A 21,975-nucleotide genomic window follows, 5' to 3' on the forward strand; every position below is an offset into this window, starting at 1 on the left:
GGTGGAAAGTCTGCGCTGGGGCCCAGTCTGGACGAGACTTGCTTGGGAGGGCAGTTCCCAACCAGGATCCCAAAGGAGCCTTGGGCAGAGGCAAGCTCACACAATGTGTGTAACTCCGAGCCATCCCCTAGGTGCAGAAAGGGGAGCTGCCTTTTAGGAGGCAATGGATGGGGTGGAGGGCTTTCTTCCAACCACGTGGCTGGGAAACATCACACCTGGTGACAAGTCTTTGGCTTAAAACAGTTTGAGTAGGAGTTAAGGGCCTGCCTGCTCTTTGCCTGAGCCTTTCTGCAGAGCATAGGACTGAAAACTCCCTCTAGGGGAAAGGGGGCTCTGAGTCAGTCCAAAAGGATGCTAGTGAATAAAAAGGTGGAAATCGGTAAAAAGAAAGAAAGAAAGAAAGAAAGAAAGAAAGAAAGAAAGAAAGAAAGAAAGGAAGGAAAAGAAAGAAAGAAAGGGGGAGGAGGAGGGGAAAGGGGAGGGGAGGGGGGAGAGGGGAGTGGAGGGGAGGGGAAGGGGGAGGGGAAAGGGGAGGGGAGGGGAGGGGAAGGGGGAGGGGAAGGGGGAGGGGAAGGGGGAGGGGAAGGGGGAAAGGGGAGGGGAAGGGGGAAAGGGGAGGGGAAGGGGGAGGGGAAAGGGGAGGGGAGGGGAAGGGGGAGGGGAAAGGGGAGGGGAAGGGGGAGAGGGGAGGGGAAGGGGGAGAGGGGAGGGGAGGGGAGGGGAGAAATCAGAGGTGCTGCTCCAAGGTTACTTTGGGGAGAGAGAGAGCAGTGAGAGACAGAGAGGGTGGCAGTCGCACAGTGATGTGTCTCGGCACCCAGAGATGCCCCAATACTCAGTCTGCTTCTACTGCGTGTGAGCCTGGGGAAGATAATGCATGGCAGAATGAAAATCCTTCCTGATCTCTACAGGCTGATGCTATTTTTATCTAGGCTTCCGAGTCACAGGAGGTCAGCATAAAAGCCTCTTGGCTGATGGAAGAAGGAACGGCATAACAAGACACGTGGGGCTCCAATATGTCACACTGCAGCCTCTGGGAAAGGGCCTCCCCACCTTCCCATCTGTCCCTTCTGCCCTCAGATCCTGCAGGGCCGGGTCACCTCCTTGTCCCTCTGTCCCTCCAAGCCATAGGGGACAGAGCTATGTGTAGCCACTCCTTCTGTGCCCCCAGCTCTGCTCTGGCCCCCTACTCAGCAGCTAAAGTCAGGGCTTCTTTTCAAAATAAAACTCTCATTGCATTTTTTTTCTGATGACCAATGTTCATTTTGGGGAAATCAGAGAGATACGACACATACACTTACAGTACTTTGTAAACCTACCACACAGCAATAGTGACTCTTTCAGGGTCAGACACTTTCCCATAGAAATGCGTTTATCTTACAACAACCTCACGGAGTTGATTCCTATTATCATCCTCATTCTACCAGTAAGGACATCAGTACAGACTGATAGCAGGTTTGTCAGGTCACTAGGCTGCTACACGGCAGTTCTGGGGTAGAATCAGACTCCAGCCAGGCCCTCAGAACCCACCCTGTAATACTATTCCTACTGACAGGGCCAACAGCCAACCCTGACGGGACCCCCAGCATGGGCACCTCAGGACCCCTACTGCTGGAAGAACTACCAAAGCTGGCAGGTGGCTTATTCTGAGCATCCCTGAGCGCTGCACCATCAGCTCAGCCTAACAGCGACCTGAACGAGCTCAGCTCTCCTGCCTCACAGAAGAGGAGGCTGAGGACAAGGACCCCCTTGGGTTGGGGGGAGGTGGCTGGTGGGCAACCTAGGACTGCAACTGCGCCACCCACCTGGGACTGCAGCTGGGACTGCAGCTGCGCCACCCACCTGGTACTGCACCTGAGACTGCAGCTGTGCCACCCACCTGGGACTGCACCTGGGACTGCCGCTGCGCCATCCACCTGGGACTGCACCTGAGACTGCAGCTGTGCCACCCACCTGGGACTGCACCTAGGACTTCTGCTGCACCACCCACCTGGGACTGCACCTGGGACTGCAGCTGTGCCACCCACCTGGGACTGCACCTGGGACTGCAGCTGTGCCACCCACCTGGGACTGCACCTGGGACTGCAGCTGTGCCACCCACCTGGGACTGCACCTGGGACTGCTGCTGCGCCACCCACCTGGGACTGCACCTGGGACTGCAGCTGTGCCACCCACCTGGGACTGCACCTGGGACTGCAGCTGTGCCATCCACCTGGGACTGCAGCTGGGACTGCTGCTGTGCCACCCTCCTGGGACTGCAGCTGGGACTGCTGCTGCACCACCCACCTGGGACTGCACCTGGGACTGCTGCTGCGCCACCCACCTGGGACTGCACCTAGGACTGCTGCTGCGCCACCCACCTGGGACTGCACCTGGGACTGCAGCTGTGCCATCCACCTGGGACTGCAGCTGGGACTGCTGCTGTGCCACCCACCTGGGACTGCAGCTGCACCATGGCGGCCTCCATCTCAGAGTTGGACTCGTTCAGGTCATGAATCTCCTGGTTCAGCTGCTTGATCTCCTCATCGTTCTCCAATACTGCTCCAGAGAGAAACCTTGGTTGTGGCTCTTGGCTTTACGCCCAGGCCAGCATGTGGGGGTGCAGTGGAGGCCTCTTTTCTAGATGGAACTAGGGATTCTTTCCAAGCAGAGGCAACTGGCCTGGCATGCTGGGCACCTCGTATCCCACATGTCATGCTGGAAAAGTCGGTCTTGGAGACTAGTAGCATGTGTCTACATTTGCCTCCTGACCCTGGGTGATGGGTAGGATCTCTCCGGCAGGTATTAATCGCTAAGATAAAGATGAAAGTTTTCCAGGTGGTGCTGAATTTCCTCAGCTTCCCTCTTCCTTGAAACTGAGTTCACAACTCCACAAACCCCGAGAACGTGGCTTCTGATGCTGCCACTAGGGTTCTCTGACGCCAACACTTAGCAATATCCAGGTTAGAGCAAGCAAGGCCACTTGAGGGCCAGGAACCCAGACTCCAGGCAACCAGGGGTTCAGACCTGAGGCTGGGAGACCTGTCGGCTCAGGTCAGAGGTCTATCTCCACCATGACTCACTCCAGGAGGGACTCTCTCCCTAACCCCTTCCGCCAGCACTGCTCACTCACCCAGGTCACAGAGATCACTTGGACGAACTGCAGGAGGGACACCTTACCATCACTCGTCTTGAACTTCGTGCTGAGAACCTCATCCCCTGAGACTTTTCCCTTCTTTCCAGCAAAGGTTGCTCTGGGACAGCCAGATAAGCTGGAAGCAAAGGTCACACACCAAAAACCAGTCCAAAGTCACAAACCAAGAGCCAGTCCAAGATGGCACATCATAGTGAAAGCCAAGTCCTCGCTGGCTGGCAGCCTGGTAGGATCCTGGCTTGGAACTTTCTCCTTCATCTCCTTTTGCCCCCTGCTCCCTGGCTCCAGCCCCCAAGCTGTCACACTCCTTATTTAACAGCCCAGGCCTTTCCCAGCTCGGGCCACTGCCCTAAAGGTTCATCCCCAGATGATGTGGGGCCAGCTCCTTACCCACTTCTCAGAGAGGCCTTCCTCACTCCTGCCTGCCGCTATTCTCCCCACAGCATCTACCCCTTTGGCTGTCCTAGGTAGCTCACTCATTTCTTTGCTTACAGTCGGTGCCCCACCCGCTTGGCCCAAATTAGCTCTTGTTCTCTGCTCTATCTCAGGGCCTGGTATGTAGTGGACATACCAGTAAAGGCTTGTGGAACGAATGAGCTAATTAATCTTGTAGGTGGAGAGACTAGGGCAGAACAAAAGAAAGACAAAGAAGGTTTCTGAAGGACTGTGTGGTAACCCCCTGCACCTCAGCCGACACCTTGACTGCCTGTCACCCAGAGGAAGCGAATGGGGGTCCAAGGCCCCCCAGCCCTGGAGCAGGTACTGGGGGGGGGGGGCAAGTGAGAGCCCAAGCAGGGAGGGCTCTTGTCACCATGTCCCCTCCACAGCAGGCAGAGGCCTAGACCCAAACTTCAAAGAAGAGGCCCCAGCTGGAGGGGCAGGGCATGGGGTATAACAAAGCCTCTAGGAGAAGCTTGCGGCCTGTTTCCAGAGTGCACACACCAGACTCAGGGCTCTGCTTGCTCTTGCCGGAGGGACTCTACTGGGATGTGGAAGGAGGCTCATGACAGCAGCCACATGGGGTGACATGTGTCACAAACACCATGATCCGGTCCCAACAGATTGCCTGTGGCTTCCCCCAGTCAGCTATCAGTCTGGGCCTTGCTTTTTCCTGGAGAAACTATAGGCCAAAACTGAGCTCTAGTCTGGCCCTTCCTGAAGAGCCTTGCCCACACGCCCAAGGCTGGGGTCCCAAGGAAACACAGAATGTGCAGGGCAGTTACCTCCTGTGGGTGAGGAAGCTACCGTTGGCATGGCCGGAACCATCACAGCCCGGAGTGGGGCAGGTAGGCCCCTCGTTCTTCAGTGACTTCCAGGAAAAGGGTGAGCCATTAAGGGAACCCTCTTTCTGCCTCCGAGCGGCCAGTGGGCAGCCAGATGCACTTCTGTGGGAAGCGTATTTGCCGCTGATGTGACCGAGCCCCACACAGCCTGGAACAGGGCACCTGGCACAGAGAGGTCAGAGATGAGCACAGGGCACTGGAGGAGGGAGGAGAAGCCCAGAGACTCTCCCAAGCCAGACACTGAGACTGCTGGAGGCTCCTGGATAAATTCCCACTGTCCAGGCGATTCCTGAAGCCTTCCCAACCAGACACGAAGGCAGCAGGGATCATGCTTCCTCTCCAGCCGCAACCTCATGCCCCCTGCACCCCTGGAAGGTCAGCAGCTGCCCCCTCTCCCCACCCCCCACGGGAGCTAGGATGCCCCTGGGCCCTGGTCTAGCTCTCTGGGGCCTCTGGATCTACACCTAGACCTTGCTGCCACATCGCGTCCACATCACCCCAGCAATGTGGAGGCCATTCCCTGGGGATTTCACCAAGCACAGTGCTGGGGGTTCTGGGGGTCACAGAAGGACACAAGTACACTGCAGCCAGGCAGTGTGGGGACAGCAGGGGCTCCATCACCCCACAGCATCCCAGAATGAGACTGTCATGGCATGATGTCCATAGATGTCCCAGCATTGCCACATCCGAAATGTGTGTTCTGGAAGGAAGAACCCAGGCCACGGGGCTCATGCAAGAAAGACTCCTGCCTGAGGCTGGCTTGGAATGGCATTTTCCTTTGCTCAGGTTGTTCCAGGACAGGGAGAGAATCCCCTGAGGAAATAACATATGCCCCAGGAACAGGTGACGTAACTGGAGAAAGGTCCAGAGTGAGTCCCCCTCAGGCTGCCGTTGGAATCCGTGCACCACAGAGAACCGGCTGCTGCACAGGGCTCTGGGCATCCGCCCTCGTGGCCGTCAGGAGGGACCTGGACCAGGAACTCCCTGCGATGCCTTCTGAGCACGACATTTCAGGATCGTGGGATCTGAGCTCAGGACCACCTCGGAACCAAAAACTGACCGAGGACGACATCCTGGCCCTGCAAGTTCTCCGTTTTCTCCCTCTAGCAAACGAGACTCATATAATTTGCCGTTTGTTTTCACCCACTTTTTATGGGCTGCAGACTGTCAAACACAAAGGACCCTGAAAAGGGACACATTGCCCCAGTTTAGACAGAGGCCCCTGGGGTGGGGAAGTCAGAGGCAGGACGTCTTCTGGAGGGCAAGGGCCGCCCTGGGGCTCCTGCCACAGCAGGTGAGGGGACAGGGCCTCACTGCCCAGAAGTTGCCCCCACACTGTGGCCTTGCCCCCCAGGTGGCCACTGCAGACATCTTCCCAGCCTCCTTGGCCTGGAGCCGTCCTCACTTGTCTCCTCTCTTGGTGCCCGTCCCTCTCTCTTCTTCGTCCCACTCATGTGGGCCTCCGCCATGCAGGGTGGCTACTGAGCCGGTCCAAGGTCATCTCGCAATCAGTCCAGAGTGGAGACACAGCCACGGGCCCTGCGAGGAGCTTGGGGAGGATCCGCTCTATGTCTGCCCCTCACACCTGGACGCCGCCCAGCTGTGGGGTCCCAGCGGACACCCCGAAGCACTTCTGAGCACCCGGCAGCACAAGATCAAAAGACCAAATGAGAGGCAGCTCTTCATGGTTACAACACACAGTTGACTCTGAACTCCTTTTACTCACATTCTTTGCAAAACCCTAACCCTCCTCAACAGGAATGATTCCCTGGAATTTATTCATAGTGGGTATTTCAGACATGTGGACGGTCACACTGCTTTTCTTTCCCTCCACATCCAGTGTCCACCTCTTCAGAGCTGCAAGGTGACCTCACGTAAGACGTGTGTGGGGTGCCATGTCAGGCAGCTTCTGCACCTACCAGGTGAGCCGGTGGTGGGGCCACCAGGACCCCAAGGTCCGAGGCATCTCTTCTGTTGGAAGCCGGTGTGGTTGGGGACAGCGGGGGAGGGGGGCTCTCCACAGGCGATGGGCGTGGAGCTCCTAACCCCACACCGGAACATCCACAGACTCTTCATTTTGGTCAAAGGGATTTACCACAATGTGCCAATATGACTTAATCTTAAATGGTACAGACACAAGATGTCATAAAAGGGAATTCTTCCTCCAGCAGGCCTCCACAATCACATGCTCACGAAAGCCCGTCACGCCACAGGACCTGAGCACCGATTAAACTTTCTGCTGCAGTCTGCACTTGTTTAAAAATGATAATCAATTATAAATACAGTTAAAGTTTATGGCTGGAGAGGAGGCGCTATAAAATGGAGGTGTTGAATGGGCAGCCCCCCCCCCCGCCATGGAGCCATTAGGAACTTCTTCCATCCTCTAAATGCTGACCTGCTTCTAAGTCATAGTCTCCGCTTGGCTGCAAAAATCTTGTTTTTTAAAAAGCAAAGTCGACAGCACATTAGGAGGGAACCATCTTTCCCAGTGATTGAGCTTGAAAACGCTGATCTTGATCATTTGCAAATGCAGCACAATTCACTTAGCGTAACCCTGCAGCAGGACCCGCACTACATCCATAGCGGCTTGCGTTTATACGGCTTCTCAGAAGGGTAAATGCTCTTCCTCCACCCTAGCATTTAGTGGGCTGCATTCGTGACACTGACATCCACATACTTGGCATTTTTGCGTTAGCATTCACCAAATTAAATAAACAAGCCACAGCCTTTTACACCAAACAGCTGGTGGGGCTGGCCCCTTGGAAGGGTGTGATGCTGGTCAGTCAGGTCTGTCCTCTGTGGCCAAGCAGATGTTCAGGTGCAGCTGGGGGAAGCTCCAAGGAGGACCTACTGACTCGTGGTCCAGTTTGCTCCCCTCTGCAGGGGTGAGCATCCACTGTGCTTGGCCCAAAGGCAACACAATCAGGGCAGACGGGCTTTCTGAGCACCTGCCTGGCTATGCCCTGACCAAGAGAGCCCCGAGGCCGGCACTGCAACACAGCCAGAGCCGCCCCCTTCCACTCTCCAGCTGGCAAGGGGACCCACAGCTCTGTCCACTGTCAGCTCTGAAAGTCCTGGGGAAATTGAATGGTGGGTCACTCTGTTTGCTCCTGTGGCCCAGCCTTGCCCCTACTGGCAAGTGGGGGTTCAGGGGGCAACTTCCGTTCTGGAAGCATAAATTTGCAACGATGCAACCCCTTCCAAGTGGGGCACTCACGGGGTCAGAGTTCACACACACTCCCCTGATGACATGTTAGGCACCCAGTGAGGTGGTCAGCAGTGGGTATCCAGGGCTTCGGTCACGTAAGGCCCAGGATGTCCTTGCTCCTCCGCACAACAGGGTCGAGGTCCCAGTTCAGGGTGACCCTCCTGGGCTCCCTCTTTCCACACCAGCTCCCTGCAAAGCTATGTGAGTGTGCAGACACACATGATTCAAAGACTGCTCATGTCTCTAACCAGCCTGTCCTCTTGACTCCTGCACCTGTCCTTTCCCATCAGACCACAGCCGTGCAGGTGTCAATACCCATGAACACCCTGTGGGGCTGCTCCATGCCCTGAGCCCTCACCCAGGTGGCCATCCAGGTGCATGGGCAGCAGGGCCCTTTGCCTCTCCTGGCCCCATCCAACACCCCCAGACCTGAGAAGCCCAGACAGGAGCCAGTGCCTGTGCATGCCCTCGATATGACACACATGGCTCACAGCTGCTAGGCGTCCATATGCACAGCAGGAGAACTTCCACTGTCATTGACCAGCTGTGTTAATGAAAAAAGAGTCTAGAAGGAGCTTTTTAAAATTATAACACACAGGAGCTTTTTAAAATTATAACACCAGTTCTGCAAAGCAACCACGGGAGTCAGCAAGACCCCAACTCACTTCATCAGCTCGGGGTCTTCCTTGTCATCCTTTGTGGGTGTCACCCTGGCTCCACTTTTCTTGGCACGAGGGCAGCCTGACAAGCTAGTTTTGAAAAAGGAAAAAAAGCCACCGTGGTCCCAGAACAGCAACTTCTCACACCCATCTGCTCCACCCGCCCCCTCCAGCTCTGTGCCCAGCAGCCCCCAGGGGGTCCGGAGGGAGCGTCTGTCCTGGCGCACTCTCAAGGGCAGGAGGGCAATGGCAGGAGGTGTCACCACGAGCCCCTAGGTCTGGTGGCAGAGGGCAACCTGATCGGGCCTCAGGAACGACAATTCAGATTGCAGAGACGAGCCAGGCTCCAGCTGCCAGCAACACTAATGTCTTCTTGGGAGCACTGCAACTTCATCTGAGGAACAGCCCCACCCCACTCCATCCGGCCGGGCACCCCGGGGCACGGCGGGCTCACCTTCGGTGTGAGGCGTAGTTCCCCGTTATGTGGCCAGAGCCATCACAGCCGGGTGTGGGGCACCTGTGGAGGACAGCGGAGCTGGAACCAGAGCCAGGGAAGACCCTTGACCAGAAAAGGACCCCATCTGTGCCCAGCCCCCATGTGGGCCCACCCACCTCCTCAGCACTGGTCTCAGAAATGGCCTGCGCATCCCGGCCAGCCTGCTGCTATGACTCCCGGCCTTCAGAACGTTGCCACCCCATCTCCCCAGGGGTCTAAGAAGGCCAAGACAAGAGCACATCTCCACTGCAGGAATGATGGGCCCCTATTTCGGCCTTCTATGGGGTTCTAGGCTGGACTAGAAGGTTCCAGAACACATATGGGCCTTTAGACAGCATTCAGAAAGGCAACCCTAACACCTAAGATGGGTCATCTTCCTTGACATGACTAGGAGGAAGAGGGGTTGTTTTCATGGAGGATTGCCCCCACGTGAGCAAATGAGCTGATGTCTACTGAGCGCCCATGACACGCCATCCACAGCACCGGTCCCTAGAGGTGTAACTCTCCGTGAGTGCAGAATTCACACAGCCAGCGGCTGGTCAGGGGCGGCAGGCACTGGCCAAGGGTGAGGAGGGGGACACAAAACACAGAAGCCCAACTTGATGCGTCTAAAATGTCTGACAAACATATCATGTAGAAGGTGAAAATTACACTTTAATACACAAGTATGGGTTTTCTTAAAATATGTTTCCCTGAATGTCCACAGCGGAAGAGTGAGTGGGTTCCTGCTGGTGCCAGAATGGGGAGGTGCGCCTGATTCTGCAGGCGGGTCCACCAGCCACCTCTGGAGCAGGTCTGCCACTTTGTACCTTGTTCCGTGGAAGGGCGCAGCTCCGACGGTGTGGCCCCTGGCAGGACCTTGGGGCTTGCATCTGGAATCTCAGAATATTCATCTGCCAGTTCTGGTTTCATCCTCACACAGAGAAGAAACCGTGGGAGCCGGGGCTGTTTCTCAATATAAAAGTGGTCCCAAGAGGGTTATGGGGACTCACACCAACTAAAACAGAGCATAGGTCTCTGCCTCTCAATCAACAGAGTTCTCTGAGGCACTTAGGCCCCGGTGCTGTGCCCACGGCCCTTCCTCAGCATCCTCTTCCCACGGCAAATGCAACATCTGGCGTTTGGAGCAGGACAGAGGAAGCCGGCGCAGCCAAAGGACTCCCCGCCGCTCTTCAGCTACCTCTTAGAACTCAGCAGGACAACACTGCCTGTTCCCATCGAGGAAGCTCAAAGCTGGCATGGCAACCTGGAGAGGTCAGTGCCCATCCCACCAGCTGCTTCTCCAGCCCTTCTGTCTCTCAAGGCACCCGCTTCATCCCTGTCCTGTGGGCCACACATGGGATGCCTCCCTGGCCAGCCAGCAAGTCAGCCAGTCCAGTCACCCTCCTGCTGGATTTAGGGATAACTCAAACCCTGTGAGGTTATGATGGCTTCTACTCTGGTCATGTGTGGTCACATTCCAACCCACACGTGTCTAGGGCGTGGAGGTTTTTGCATTTTAATAGAAACCACACATCACCTCCATCTAGGGGGGCTTCACCCCTTTCACACAAACCCCCAACTGGTACAGGGTCCTGTTGGGACACTTGGTGTCTCTGCCTCACCCGAGGTCCCAGGATGCGAGCTGCTGGGGTCGGCCCCTTGCTGTGGGCACCAAGTCCTTCAGGCATGTCCGGGTATGCCCCCACACGACTCTCTGCTGAGGCCAAGGCCCCACTGATGCCCTGCCGCCCCCTCCTCCGCTCAGAGTGTCCTGTCAAGCAGTGTCATGGCCCGCGCCAGCAGAAGCCCTGTTCCTGCTCTCTGGAAGGCTACGTGCAGAGACTGAGGAGGGCACTTCTCCTTCCTGGGTTTTCAGGTGCTCGGTGGCTGCCTGGAGCTCCACTGCTTCTCAGCCTCAGGCAAACAGAACTCAGGCTCAGTCCTGCAGGTGGTGGTTAGGGCATCAGCAGCCCCAGGCCTCGATGCCCGTAAGTGCAGGTCCAGACTCCGGTGCAGACCCCATGGCATCTGTGAGTAAGGCTGGCAGGGGAGACCACGCACATGGCGATGGTCCCTGCCAGGCCCCAGCAGAAGGGGGCCCACTGAGGCACACCTTCTCCAGGCAGGGGGGCCACCTACACTCCTCGCCGAGCCCGAGTCAATGGCTTTTCCCAAAAAGGCATGGCCTGCAGAGGGTGATGTTCGTGCGGCTGAAGAAGCAGGTGTCCGTGCCGGGTGCTGGCTGTGTCAGGCACTCTCGTGCCCCTGAGGACCCACAGGGTCAGTTTCAGGAACCCTCCCGCTATCTGCTTCTGAGTGCGTTCTCTGGGCAAGAGGAAGAATCCTGTGTCTGAGGGACACACTGCAGCTTGATGGCACACACCAGGTCTCGCCTCGGAGCCTCATCCCTGTCCTGCGGTGGGGAGGCCACCCCACCCTGTCAGAGCCCCCGTCACATCCTTGCAGGGCGCCTGCACCGCAAGTCCACACACAGACTGGTCTGAGTGGCCCGGGGCAGTGGTGTCCCCAGCCCCTGACCACACTGGGCACTTGGTAGGGAAGAGCTAACACCCTTGGGATGCGATTAAAGCACAGAAAACACGTGATCAGAGACCATCACCGCACCCAGTTGTCGATAGGGAGGCCACCAAAGGAGCCCCGTTTGCAAGGCAGTGATGTAGGTGTCTTTTCCTCCCTGGGGACAGCTCACCTCCCCCCCTCACAGCCACAGGCGGGTCAGGAGCAGCTGCTACGAGACACACACTGGACAGGAGGAGGGGGAAGAACTATCACACCAGCACCACACTGGAAGCTGCCCACGTCCACCCCAAGCCCTTGCTGTGGCCTGAGAGGACAGAGTTGACTCCCACAGAAAGACCTCTGGAGCCAGAGAAGAGCTTGGGAGGAGTCGGGGCACCTTCCCAGACCTTGCCAAAGCTGATGAGTGACTTGTTTCCACACAAGGAAGACCTTCCGCTGCGATTTCTAAACAAGTTTGGGTTAAGGCTCCTCACGGGCTCTTGGTCGTAGACAAGCGCTAACCCTCCCGGATGACCATGTTTCCAGACCCAGACCAGGCCTCGGGCACCTGCTCTGCAGGAGGAAATGTCCTAGAGCTCTAAAATCATTCAGGCCCTCAAACTGGAAAACCATGAAAACTAATTATAGTAAGACGCAAGTTGAATCGGAAAAGGAAATAGGAAAAAGGCACATGGGAAAGACGTTAAGAGAAGAGAGGAAGGAATGGGAAGAGGGTCCTGAGCTCACAGGACGGATGGTTTCACTAGACACCTGGGGCTGGACACGGCCAGTGGATGAGTGAGTGTGTGAATGTGCCATGATGACCCGAGCCTCAGAAAACGTCTACGTGAAAGCTGTTAACTCGCAGAAGGACGACTCTGGTGGTGAACGTTGCCCACAACACAACGGGCAATGACACGCTTCTGGCTGCTGGGACCTGAACAGCCTCCCCAGGGTGACAAAGAGGAGGCTGGCAGGAGGGGGGCACCCTTAGAGATCCACAGCCTTCTGCCCTGTTTCTAAATCAGCTCAGGTCCCTTGGAATCCTTTGGCAGCAACAGCTCCTCGTCTTGGAGGCCCTAGGGCCCTGGCTCCTAACTGGCCCCAGAACGGAATGAGCCTAGATTCAGGGGCACCCAGTATGGAGGCCCAAGGGAGGGACAAACACCCCTGAGGAGGGAGTGAGCAGAGAGGACAAGAGTAGGACCTCCTTCCTGAGCCTCTGCTCGGCCTGGGAGCCCAGGATCAGCACTGCATGGCTCAGGGTCATGGTGGCTACAATGTCACAGCTCAACTGAATGCATAAAAGCCAAAGGCTACGACAGTCCCCAACTCCAGCCCCCAGAGGACACTGACAACCTGGGAAACCTCTAGGTGCTTGCATCGCACTTGAGAAGGGCGGTCAAGCAGGCTGGTGGGTGCCCACAGGGCCTGGCCTGCCTGTGTGTTAGGGACAGGGAGGAGAAGCAGAAAGAGGGGGTGCTCAGCAAAGAGAAGGGTTGAGCATGGGGAGGCATATCTGGGAGGATCACCAGGGGCCAAGACAGAAGCAGCTGCAGGGGTCGTAGGAGAAGGGAAGGGCAAAGAGTTTTCTCTTTCATCATCAGCACCCAGATCCTTAGCGAGAGCCGCACAGCCTGAAGCCCGCTGAGCCACAGCAAGATTTAGAAGCCAAGGCCAGCTCTGGGCTTCTCCCACACCTCAAGGGCAGTGAAGAAGAAGGCCCGGACAACCCCGTACTGCGTCCTCAGGAAAGGGAGGATGGGATGGGCCATCAGGAGCCAGAGGCAGGTCCTGCTCCCCTCAAGGCCCTCCAGCCCTCAGTCCTCAGAGCAGCTGGCAGAGCCGAGGGCAGCACAGGGGCCTGCAGCAAGGGACAGGCAGACAGCAGCACTCAGAGCAGAGAGACACAGGCAGCAGCAGCAGGAGCCCCAGGCAAGCAAGTCGGCCCCTCCATGGCCTGTCTCTCTGCCCCATCCTGCTAGGAGGGGCTCCCCTGGGGCTGGAGCCCTGGAGAGGGCCGACTTTGGCTGGAGCCTCAAGGAAGGAGAGAGCAGAGCAAGGGAGCCACCCAAGAGACAGGAGGCCAGGAGGGCAGACATACTTGAGGTCAGCAGAATGGGCAGCCATGAGGTTTCTGAGGCTCTTGTCAGCAAGAGGGCAACCAGAGAGGCTGAAAGAGAAGAGATGGGACATTGGGGTGAGCCAGAGGGGGAGCAGAGGAGGAGAGGGGAAGACCCACCACACAGCACCCAGGCCAGGCTGGACCCGAGCAGGGACAAACCTGCGGTGAGAGGCATAGTTCCCGGTGATGTGGCCGCTGCCGTCACAGCCAGGGGTGGGGCAGCTGGACAAAGGAAAAAGAGCGTCAGAACAGAGAGCAGGGCACACCTGCCAGGCCTGCCCCCGGGCGGAGCCTCCTCAGGGACACCAGCTGACACTTGGTCTCGACTCACCCACGGGCTAAGGGGTGACTCCCCACCCTCGGTCCTCAGACTGCAAGCTTCTCCCACACAACTTAACTCAAGGAGGAAAAAGGAACCAAATTCAAGCTCAGCCTGAAGCTAGGGTGACTCTGCACACACACGTGTGTGCACCCGTGAACACGTAGGCAGGAAGCTCCTTCCTAAAGCAGCGTGACCCTCCCTGAGGACAAGGTGCCAGACCAGAGCCCGGGAAGAGCCAGCTACAGGTTTGGTTCACAGCAAGGAGAAGAGGAACCCCAGAGACAAACTGGGCACAGGGGAGGGCTGGGTCACCGGCGGTGCAGGTGACAGCTACAGCCTCCCACAGTCCGGTAGGAGAAGCAATTCTCAAGGGGGCTGACCGGAAGGCTGTGGGGTGGCATCCAGCCATGGGGTGACTCCTATCTACCAGCAGCTTCCCCAGTCTGCAACGGTTTCTGCTTGAACCCTGTGATGACCAGCTCAAAGGGGCTGGCTGGGCTGCCAGAGCCAAGGGCCCCGAGTCCTAAAGCAGAGTACACGTCAGGCCTGGGCAGATGGCTGTGACTCAGGAGAGGGTCAGCTTCCCTCGGCCCTCGGCCCGCTCTGTGGGCCCGAACAGGGGCTCTTCGTGCTTTACACTTTTGAAGGTTGTGTTACATCCCAGTGCAGCACAGACATGACGGGAAACCTGTCACCCATTGCCAGGCTCAAGAGGGTCATCGTGCAGGGTGTCCAACCTCTCTGGCCAAGAGGACGGTCAGAGCTAAGCTGGGGCAGGGACAAGGCCTGGGGCTGAGCAGACGCGGTCGTCAGAGACTCAGACCAGGGCGCACTTTCTTCCAGACTACGGAGGTTCTCGGGGAGCCTCTTGGCCCAGGTGGGGACTTACGTGAGCAGCTCCTTCTTTATGTCCTTGGAGAGAAACTTCATCTTAAAGTTGGTCAGGGTAACTTCCCCGGGATACTTCCGCTCCTCAAAACTCTCTTCCGACACTTCCTGGTCATCTGCTTCAGAAGAAGCAAAAGAATGGGCTGCTGGCTCTGACTGCAAAAAACCAGCAGGGAGACATTTTAACCGGCTGGCGGGGGGCCAGGCGCCCGACCCTGGGGCTGAGGGAGAGGGACCCTTCAGAACAGTGTTCACAGAGACATTTTCTGGAGTCTCCTGCCTTCTGGATGAGGGAGGAAGCCTTACCTCCCTAAAAAACACAGAAGACAGCATCCCTGAGGGGCCAGAGTGCTCCCCCACCTTGGCCAGAGATGCTCAGCTGCCCCAGGAATGAGGGGGCTTGGGTGCTGCCCAGTGTGGCCAGCAGCACCACCCTCCCCCGGCCTCGGGCGTGTGGTCCCCTCCGCCTAACGGCGGCCAGGCCACCCTTCTAGACACAAGAAACTACACACAGTGCAGCTCCCCAGGGCTCCGCAGACAGTAGCACCAGACAAGTGTTTGTTGAAACACTATGACCATGAGGACACAATGCAAGCAATAGCATACAGAATGTGACCTGTGACCCCTGTGCCTCCCCAGCCAGGGCCAGGCCCCGACCCCAGAGGCCCTTCCTCAGCTCGAGTTCTAGGTCTGGAGGGAATCAGTAACCAGCAGAGGACACAGGCTGAACAAGGACAAAAGTAGAGAAGGTCAACACCCTGCAAGTGGGTCTGTGCTAGTTCGTGGTCCAGATCCCAGTGTTGGCGTGTATGTGTCTCAGGCAAGGTGTTCGAGCTCTCGTGGCCCAGATGGTACACTTTCAAATGTGATAACAGCACCTGCTTACAGGATTTCTGGGGATCCAGAGTGCAGAGCCCAGTGCAGTGGAGGCTCTCCAGAACTGACAGTGAGCACAGTGGAGCCTCTCCAGAACTGACAGTGAGCGCAGTGGAGGCCCTCCAGAACTGAGAGTGAGCGCAGTGGGGGCCCTCCAGAACTGAGAGTGAGCGCAGTGGAGGCCCTCCAGAACTGACAGTGGGCGCAGTGGAGGCCCTCCAGAACTGACAGTGGGCGCAGTGGAGGCCCTCCAGAACTGACAGTGGGCGCAGTGGAGGCCCTCCAGAACTGACAGTGGGCGCAGTGGAGGCCCTCCAGAACTGACAGTGGGCGCAGTGGAGGCCCTCCAGAACTGACAGTGGGCGCAGTGGAGGCCCTCCAGAACTGACAGTGAACCTCGTCAATGTCAGGGGTGTTGGATTCCCACGGCCGACACTATTACGGCACACGGCACGGCAGAAGCGGCTTGTTCCCCTGAGCAAGTTGGACTTATGCTGAGTCCTCAGGATAAATGGCAGCTTCCCAGAAGCACAGGGAGGAGGCTGTTCCAGAGCAGGGAAAGCATCCCAGAGGCCCACGGACACTGTCCTGGCTGCTGCCGGAGGCTGGGGTGGGAGGTGAGGCTGAGGGTGGGGTGCAGCCTTACACAGGATGGATCAAGGAGCCTTGGGCAGAGCTGGAGAGTCTGAGTCAGGAGTCCAGGGCCATGGTAGAGGGGCCAGGAAGGCCTAGATGAGGGAGACATTTCTGGGGGTGACCCACCTGAGCCTGGAAGGGAGCTGGAGGAGAGGAAGGAACTGGGAGTGAGCTGAGACTCTGAGGTGGAGAATGACTGTAGGGTGGAGTGGGGGGGAGGCTTCTGTGGGCAAGGACCTCAAGACCTCTGAGACAGATGACATGAGTCTTGGGGTGCTCAGAGCATGTGTGAAGGGAGAGGGGAGGGGCAAGGCAGCCAGGGATGTCAGCCTGAGCTGGGGGTCATGGAAAGGGGCAGGGAGGGGCCAAGCGATGGGCTGCAGTCACCAGGAAGGGGGCTTAGGCCTGGGGGCAGGACTGGAACGAGGTAAGAGCAAACTGTACTGGTGGCCCCCCCATAGGAGGGCCCCACCTGGCCTCAGACTGGGCTCCAACTGACCAGGGAGAAAACCATCCACACAGTCCCAGGAGGGCGTGTCCCGGGCCAGCCCCTTCTACTCAGGGCTCAGTCTCAGAGGTGCCTCCCTTCTGGGGCTAACACCAAGTTAAAGCCACAGGACTGTGCCAAGTGACCTGAGCCTTGGGCCCAGTAGAGATACATGTGAGGTGTGCAGAGGGAGCTGGGGGAGGGTGGTAGTTTCCCAGAAAGGAATCTTCCACAGGGGCCAGCCCCCCTGCCCTTCTGAGGTTGGGGGGGTGCTGGCAGCAACGGGGAGGGAGAGGGAGGGGAAAGGCGGGCCTGCCCACACTGTGCGGAGGCTCTCCGGAGTCTATGCCACCCTCACTGCTGGGCTTTGCTACTCGGGACGCACACCTCTGTGGGGAAGAGCCTTCGATCGGTCCCACTCTCAAGAGGGTAGAATGGTTAGAAAGGGATGTTCCCCGTCCCCAGACTGCGGTTCCAACCGAGACACCTAGCTTGTTGCTCTTTAGCAGGTGGTGCTGGTCTTGCGACTGAGGCCACTGCCCACCACGGGGGCTCCTCTGTCCAAGGAGCCAGGTGGCTGGGGTGTCCTGCCGACGATGAGGAGGGACTGCTGCCAGAATCAGGGTGTCCCTATCTGGACAGCAGGTTGGGGGGAGGCCACAAAACCAAGGAATTTGGAGCCATTCCCAAATATTCCCATGGGATGCAAAAGAAACCCCCTCCTCCCCATGCTTTCCAAGGGCCCACAATGGTGTTGATCACTGAGTCCGAGGAAGTGAGAAGACGACTTCTCTCTCGGGTGGGACAAGACCAGAGCGTGGCCCAAGGGTGAAAAACCCTCCAGGAGGGCAGGCCGGGTCCTAGCTTCCTAGAGGCGGCAAGGCCCCGCGTGGACAGGGACGGGACCCTAGAAGCTCTTCCTGGAGAAGCCAGCACTTTTTACACGAGCCCTCAGGCCCCGCACCCACCTCCTCGGGTTCCTCCTCTCGTTGGCGGCTGGGCTTGGTATAGTCCAGAGGTCGATCCCACTCATCCTGGCGGGAAGCCTGGCTGGACTGAGGCGAGGTCATGGAGCTGCTGGGGGCGCTGGTGCTGCTCTGGCGCTGGGAGGCCTCGGGAGACTTCACGCCAGGGCTGCTGCTGCTGCTACTGCTGCTGGGGAAAGCGCTTTCTCGTTTGCGGTGTTTGTGCATGCTTAAGTCCAGGGTTCCGTTTTCATCCACCTCAATGTCCGCAGCCTGCAAGTGTGAAGGCAAAATCCGTGCTAATGACGTACCCCTTCCCGTGTGTGCCTTCTGGGACACGAAATCAGCATTACAGAAAGCCCAGGGCGGTGTTTCCCTTGGAAGGAAGCCGACCCAGACAAGAGGAGAACCTCTGAGCAGCAAGAATCTTGACTTGCCACTTCCCGAAATTCACGTGGAGGAGCCTCCACTCTCGCAGGTCTTGCGAACATCACAAAACCTTGAGACACACTGACCATGCTCACACAAGGACACGTGCTTGACCCTCAGACTCTGGGGAGCATGAGGTCACACGTTGTATGCAATGACCCTCAGACTCGGGGGAACACAGGGGAACGTGTGTGTGCCTGACCCTCAGACTCAGCGGAACACGAGGACACCGGACCTTCAGACTTAGGAGAACATGAAGGAATACGCGTGTGCACAGCCATTCAGTCCTCCTTAGGCACAGCACACACAGCTCTCAAAGGGAACTCACCCTACCTCTCTGGTCACCAGGAGCGATGACCAGCAGGAAGAACAGGTAAGAATGATAATGATCAAGTGGACACTGGGTATCCCTGAGCACATTTCCCGTGGGGGCATGGGGTCCTGACTGTAAATCCCACCCTCCCATCTCTGCCTCAGAGGGGTTCCTTGGAGGGGACACGCCAACCTTGCTGGGCAGGTCCTGTGGCTTCGTGCTGAGGTTCTCGGGCATCTCCCAGCAGCGCGTGGAGAGGTTCAGGATGGCTGTGGCGGCCATGTGCGCGGCCTCGGCGTCGTGCGCGTAGTCGAAGCCTACAGAAGAGGATGAGGTGCAGGGGCTGTGCCTGGGGGAAGAGGCCTTTGGGAAAGGTTTGGCTGCAAAAAGGGAACAACACCAGGCTGATATACGACTGGAACGGGAGGTGGCCACACAGACACGGGGGAACTTTGGGGTGGCGGGGAGTGCGCGGGGCCCACAGCACACCCCTACTCATCCTCTCATAGGGCATTCAGGAGGCCATTGCTGGCTCGTTTAAAATTTGGGCAGAGAGAGCAAAACCCTCCAAAGACATTCCAGCATCTGATGTATCAAAGGGACATGCGTGTCTACCGGTGAGCGCTGGCTGAGAGAGTAAAGAAGTCTGTAATAGGAGTGGATGGAATATCATTCAAGTGGGAAAATTTTTGTCACAACATCTCGAAAGCCTACTTTTGGTGTCCCCATAATACAACTTAATAAAGTTATGTTACTATTCAAATAAACATGACCAATGAGGGCATAAAATGTTATCTTTTCTAGTAATTATACTTAGTCATAAACTAACCCTCAGTTATGACATTTCTGACATCATGGTATCACCAGTGAATTTCCAGATCTACGAAGAGCTCCTTGTTAGGTGGTACCCAGGCATAACGGCACCGAGCAAGTGGAACAGATGTCCGCACTGTAGCTGGCAGCTACGTCATCCCTCAGCGTTTTCAGTATTAACAGGACGGAAACTCCTCACTGCTGCGTTTGAGGGCCAAACACCCACTGGGACACGCCAGTTCCAATCTCATGAGCACAATGGGGTGCTTTTCCATTTCATATGTGTTTCCAGGGTTAACGGGCTTGCAACCCACAAACTGGTATATTCAGTGACCAAAACAGACAGGAAGGGTTGTCCTCAAAAGTTTGTAGGAATGCATTTTGTTAGTACAAGTACCCAGAAAGCTTGGGGCTAATATCACAACACACTGTATCCAGCAAGATAGTCCACAAGCAGGAAGACAAATAGCTTCTGTGAGGTATCCAGGCTCAGCCTAGTGGTTGTCTGAGCCCCCGCAGGGTGGACCACATCACGGAAGTTATTCTTAGCCCTCTGGACATGCACACCATAAAGGACCTAGGTTTTGTTTCACAGATAGTGAAGAGATACATCAAGCTTGATGGCGAACATGGCAGCAGGGCCATGAGCAAGATATAGACTCTAGGAAAGCCGCCATGGTCGACACTGGACAGCCAGGTACTCCCGGAGGAGAGATTCCCTACGTGCTCCTGGCGAGGGGGTCCCTCCTCCCCCGTCTCTCAAACCCTCCACCTCCCAGGAGTGGATCTCCCCAACTTACATTTAAAGGCTTTAGGTGAGGTTTCGCTGGTCTGAATCTTTGGGGCAAGCATGCGTTTGCCAAAAACCTGAGCGTCAAAACTTGCGTAGTCAAAGGTGACCTTGGAGAACTTCTCCAGCTCCTTGGCCAGGTTGGCCCTGGGTGTGGCGGGGGCCACACTAGGCCGGTAGCTTCCATACGGAGGGACTTCAAGCTGCTTCACGAAGCACATAGGCCTGAGGTGCAGGACAGAGGTGCAGAAACCATGAGGACAGGGCCCAGGGACCCCAAGCCCCATCCCACAGCCTGCGCAGGAACCGCTCAGAGCCCTATGTGCACAGAGACCCTCCTCCATGTCCCACCACTAAAGGGTGCCTGGGGCCTGCTCTGTATGAGGAAGAACTGCCTGCATGGAGCAAGCAAGAGGAGCCTTGAAGAAACAATGGAATGTGTCCTTGAAGACCAGAGGAGGAGGGAGGGCTGTAAACGTTCCCCCAGAACTTAGGAGGGCAGGTTTCAAACAACTCCACCACCACCAGTGTGAGCCCTTGGCAGGCAAGCCTACAGGAGCATCCCTCTGTGGCCAGCCACCCCCAAACAGAATTGTCCTGGTGCAATGACACAGCTGCCCAGTGAGGACAGAGACAGGGCATCCAGAGGGGACGGGGTGCTTCTGAGAACAGGCTCAGGGAGGGCCCAACTCAGCTCTTCCAGGCCAGGGGCTCAGCCCTCCACTATTCTCTGCTTGAAGCCAGTGGAGAAGAGCCCCAGAGGGGCTGAAAGGTTGAGGGCAGGAATGAAAGGCTACTGCGGGCATTCATTCCCTGTCACCAAAGCCCTTGGAAGAGCTCAGCATCGTCAATGCGCCAGAGGTAGCATAGACAGCCCAGACAGCACAGGAGCCAGGGCACGAAGACCAGCCAGGGGCCAACGGCCCCCACACAAGGTGTGGACGGCCTCTGTGCTGGCCAGCTCAGAGAGAAGGGAAGGAGGAGGAGAGGCTGGGAGGACCCCAGCTCTCTTTGCTCCTGACTCTGAACCAAGCAAGGACTGCAGTCTGGAATTAAGAAGGGGTCGATGGTAAGGTCTCCAAGGGGCCGAGTACTGCAAGAACAGGCGCCCAGTGACAGAAAGACCCTGCAAGCATGAGGAAGTCAGCTCTGAGCCTGGACCTTGGAAAAGCAGATGCCCCCAAGCACGGGCACACTCTCCTTCCCCAAGGAGGGTTGGAGGGCCAGGCACATCTGAAGAAGTTCCTGGAGAGAGCTCAGGCACCGCCCAGGGGAGAGAAGAACTGGATGTTGGTGCCCTGTTTCGTTGTCTTCCTTGGCCAGGGCTCCAGGGCTCCACCCCGCGGCAGACCTAGCGTCTGTGACGCCAGCAGAGATTTGCAAAGACTCGCCCCACACCCCAGGCTATGACCCCCAGAAACGTGGCCACAGCGAATGAGCAGAGCTTAAACACAAAGGCCCTGCATCCTGGCCCCAGTAGCTACCATTTGAGGCTCTTCACCAAGGGCCTGGGGAGGCTAAATATCACGGTCTTGCTCACGCCGCACGGGACACGTGTGAAGTCCACAAGTTAACACTGTTGTCCACTTTCACAGCAAACAGATGGAGGCCAAATTCCCAGGAACGCAGCCACCGTGTTGCCCCCGACAACTGGGCTCACAGGACCTCACCTGCCTGCTAGTTTGACATTTTACCAGCGACTTGGATCAAGGCAGGAAAAGAGCTGGATTAGTAACCGACGGGAAGCTGGAAGGAACAGTTACAGGGTGGAAGTAAGGAGCAGCTTCCCACCACGCTAACAGCCAGCAGGTGGAAAGGAGCCCACTGGACATGCAGCGCTGAAGGCACGCGTGGATGGGAGTGCCGGAGGGTGAGGCCCCAGCTCTGCCCCCCCCAGAGACCCCTCACAGGGAACCCGCAGAGCAAGCCACGGTGGGTGGCCAGGTTCTCTGCTTGAGACCTCGGCCGGCACACGCCAGGGAAGGGACAGGGGGTTGGGTGGGCCCTGAAAGGAGGTGGGCCTCCCTCCAGACCAGGGTCCGTGTTCGTG

At 57.3% G+C, this 21,975-nt stretch overlaps 1 protein-coding gene across 3 annotated transcripts in view; it reads right to left on the bottom strand.

The window, feature by feature from the left end:
• Window positions 1–21,975, bottom strand: part of MYT1 (myelin transcription factor 1) — a 37,537-nt gene that overhangs the window by 1,443 nt on the left and 14,119 nt on the right. For 2 of the 3 annotated variants that reach the window (XM_087853901.1, XM_087853902.1), the window contains 11 exons: window positions 19,936–20,150; window positions 18,515–18,702; window positions 17,584–17,853; window positions 14,618–14,772; window positions 13,566–13,628; window positions 13,386–13,454; window positions 8,738–8,800; window positions 8,290–8,373; window positions 4,357–4,578; window positions 3,160–3,251; window positions 2,435–2,538 (listed from right to left, as the gene is read on the bottom strand). In XM_087853901.1, coding sequence (XP_087710027.1) covers window positions 2,435–2,538; window positions 3,160–3,251; window positions 4,357–4,578; window positions 8,290–8,373; window positions 8,738–8,800; window positions 13,386–13,454; window positions 13,566–13,628; window positions 14,618–14,772; window positions 17,584–17,853; window positions 18,515–18,702; window positions 19,936–20,150 — 1,525 coding nt within the window. The remainder of the gene's footprint in view (window positions 1–2,434; window positions 2,539–3,159; window positions 3,252–4,356; window positions 4,579–8,289; window positions 8,374–8,737; window positions 8,801–13,385; window positions 13,455–13,565; window positions 13,629–14,617; window positions 14,773–17,583; window positions 17,854–18,514; window positions 18,703–19,935; window positions 20,151–21,975) is intronic. The other variant, XM_045795448.2, reaches the window with a different exon arrangement.

The sequence above is a fragment of the Ursus americanus genome, chromosome 22 (assembly GCF_024610735.1).
Source record: "Ursus americanus isolate L20-20 chromosome 22, mUrsAme1.1.p, whole genome shotgun sequence".
Taxonomy (NCBI): domain Eukaryota; kingdom Metazoa; phylum Chordata; class Mammalia; order Carnivora; family Ursidae; genus Ursus; species Ursus americanus.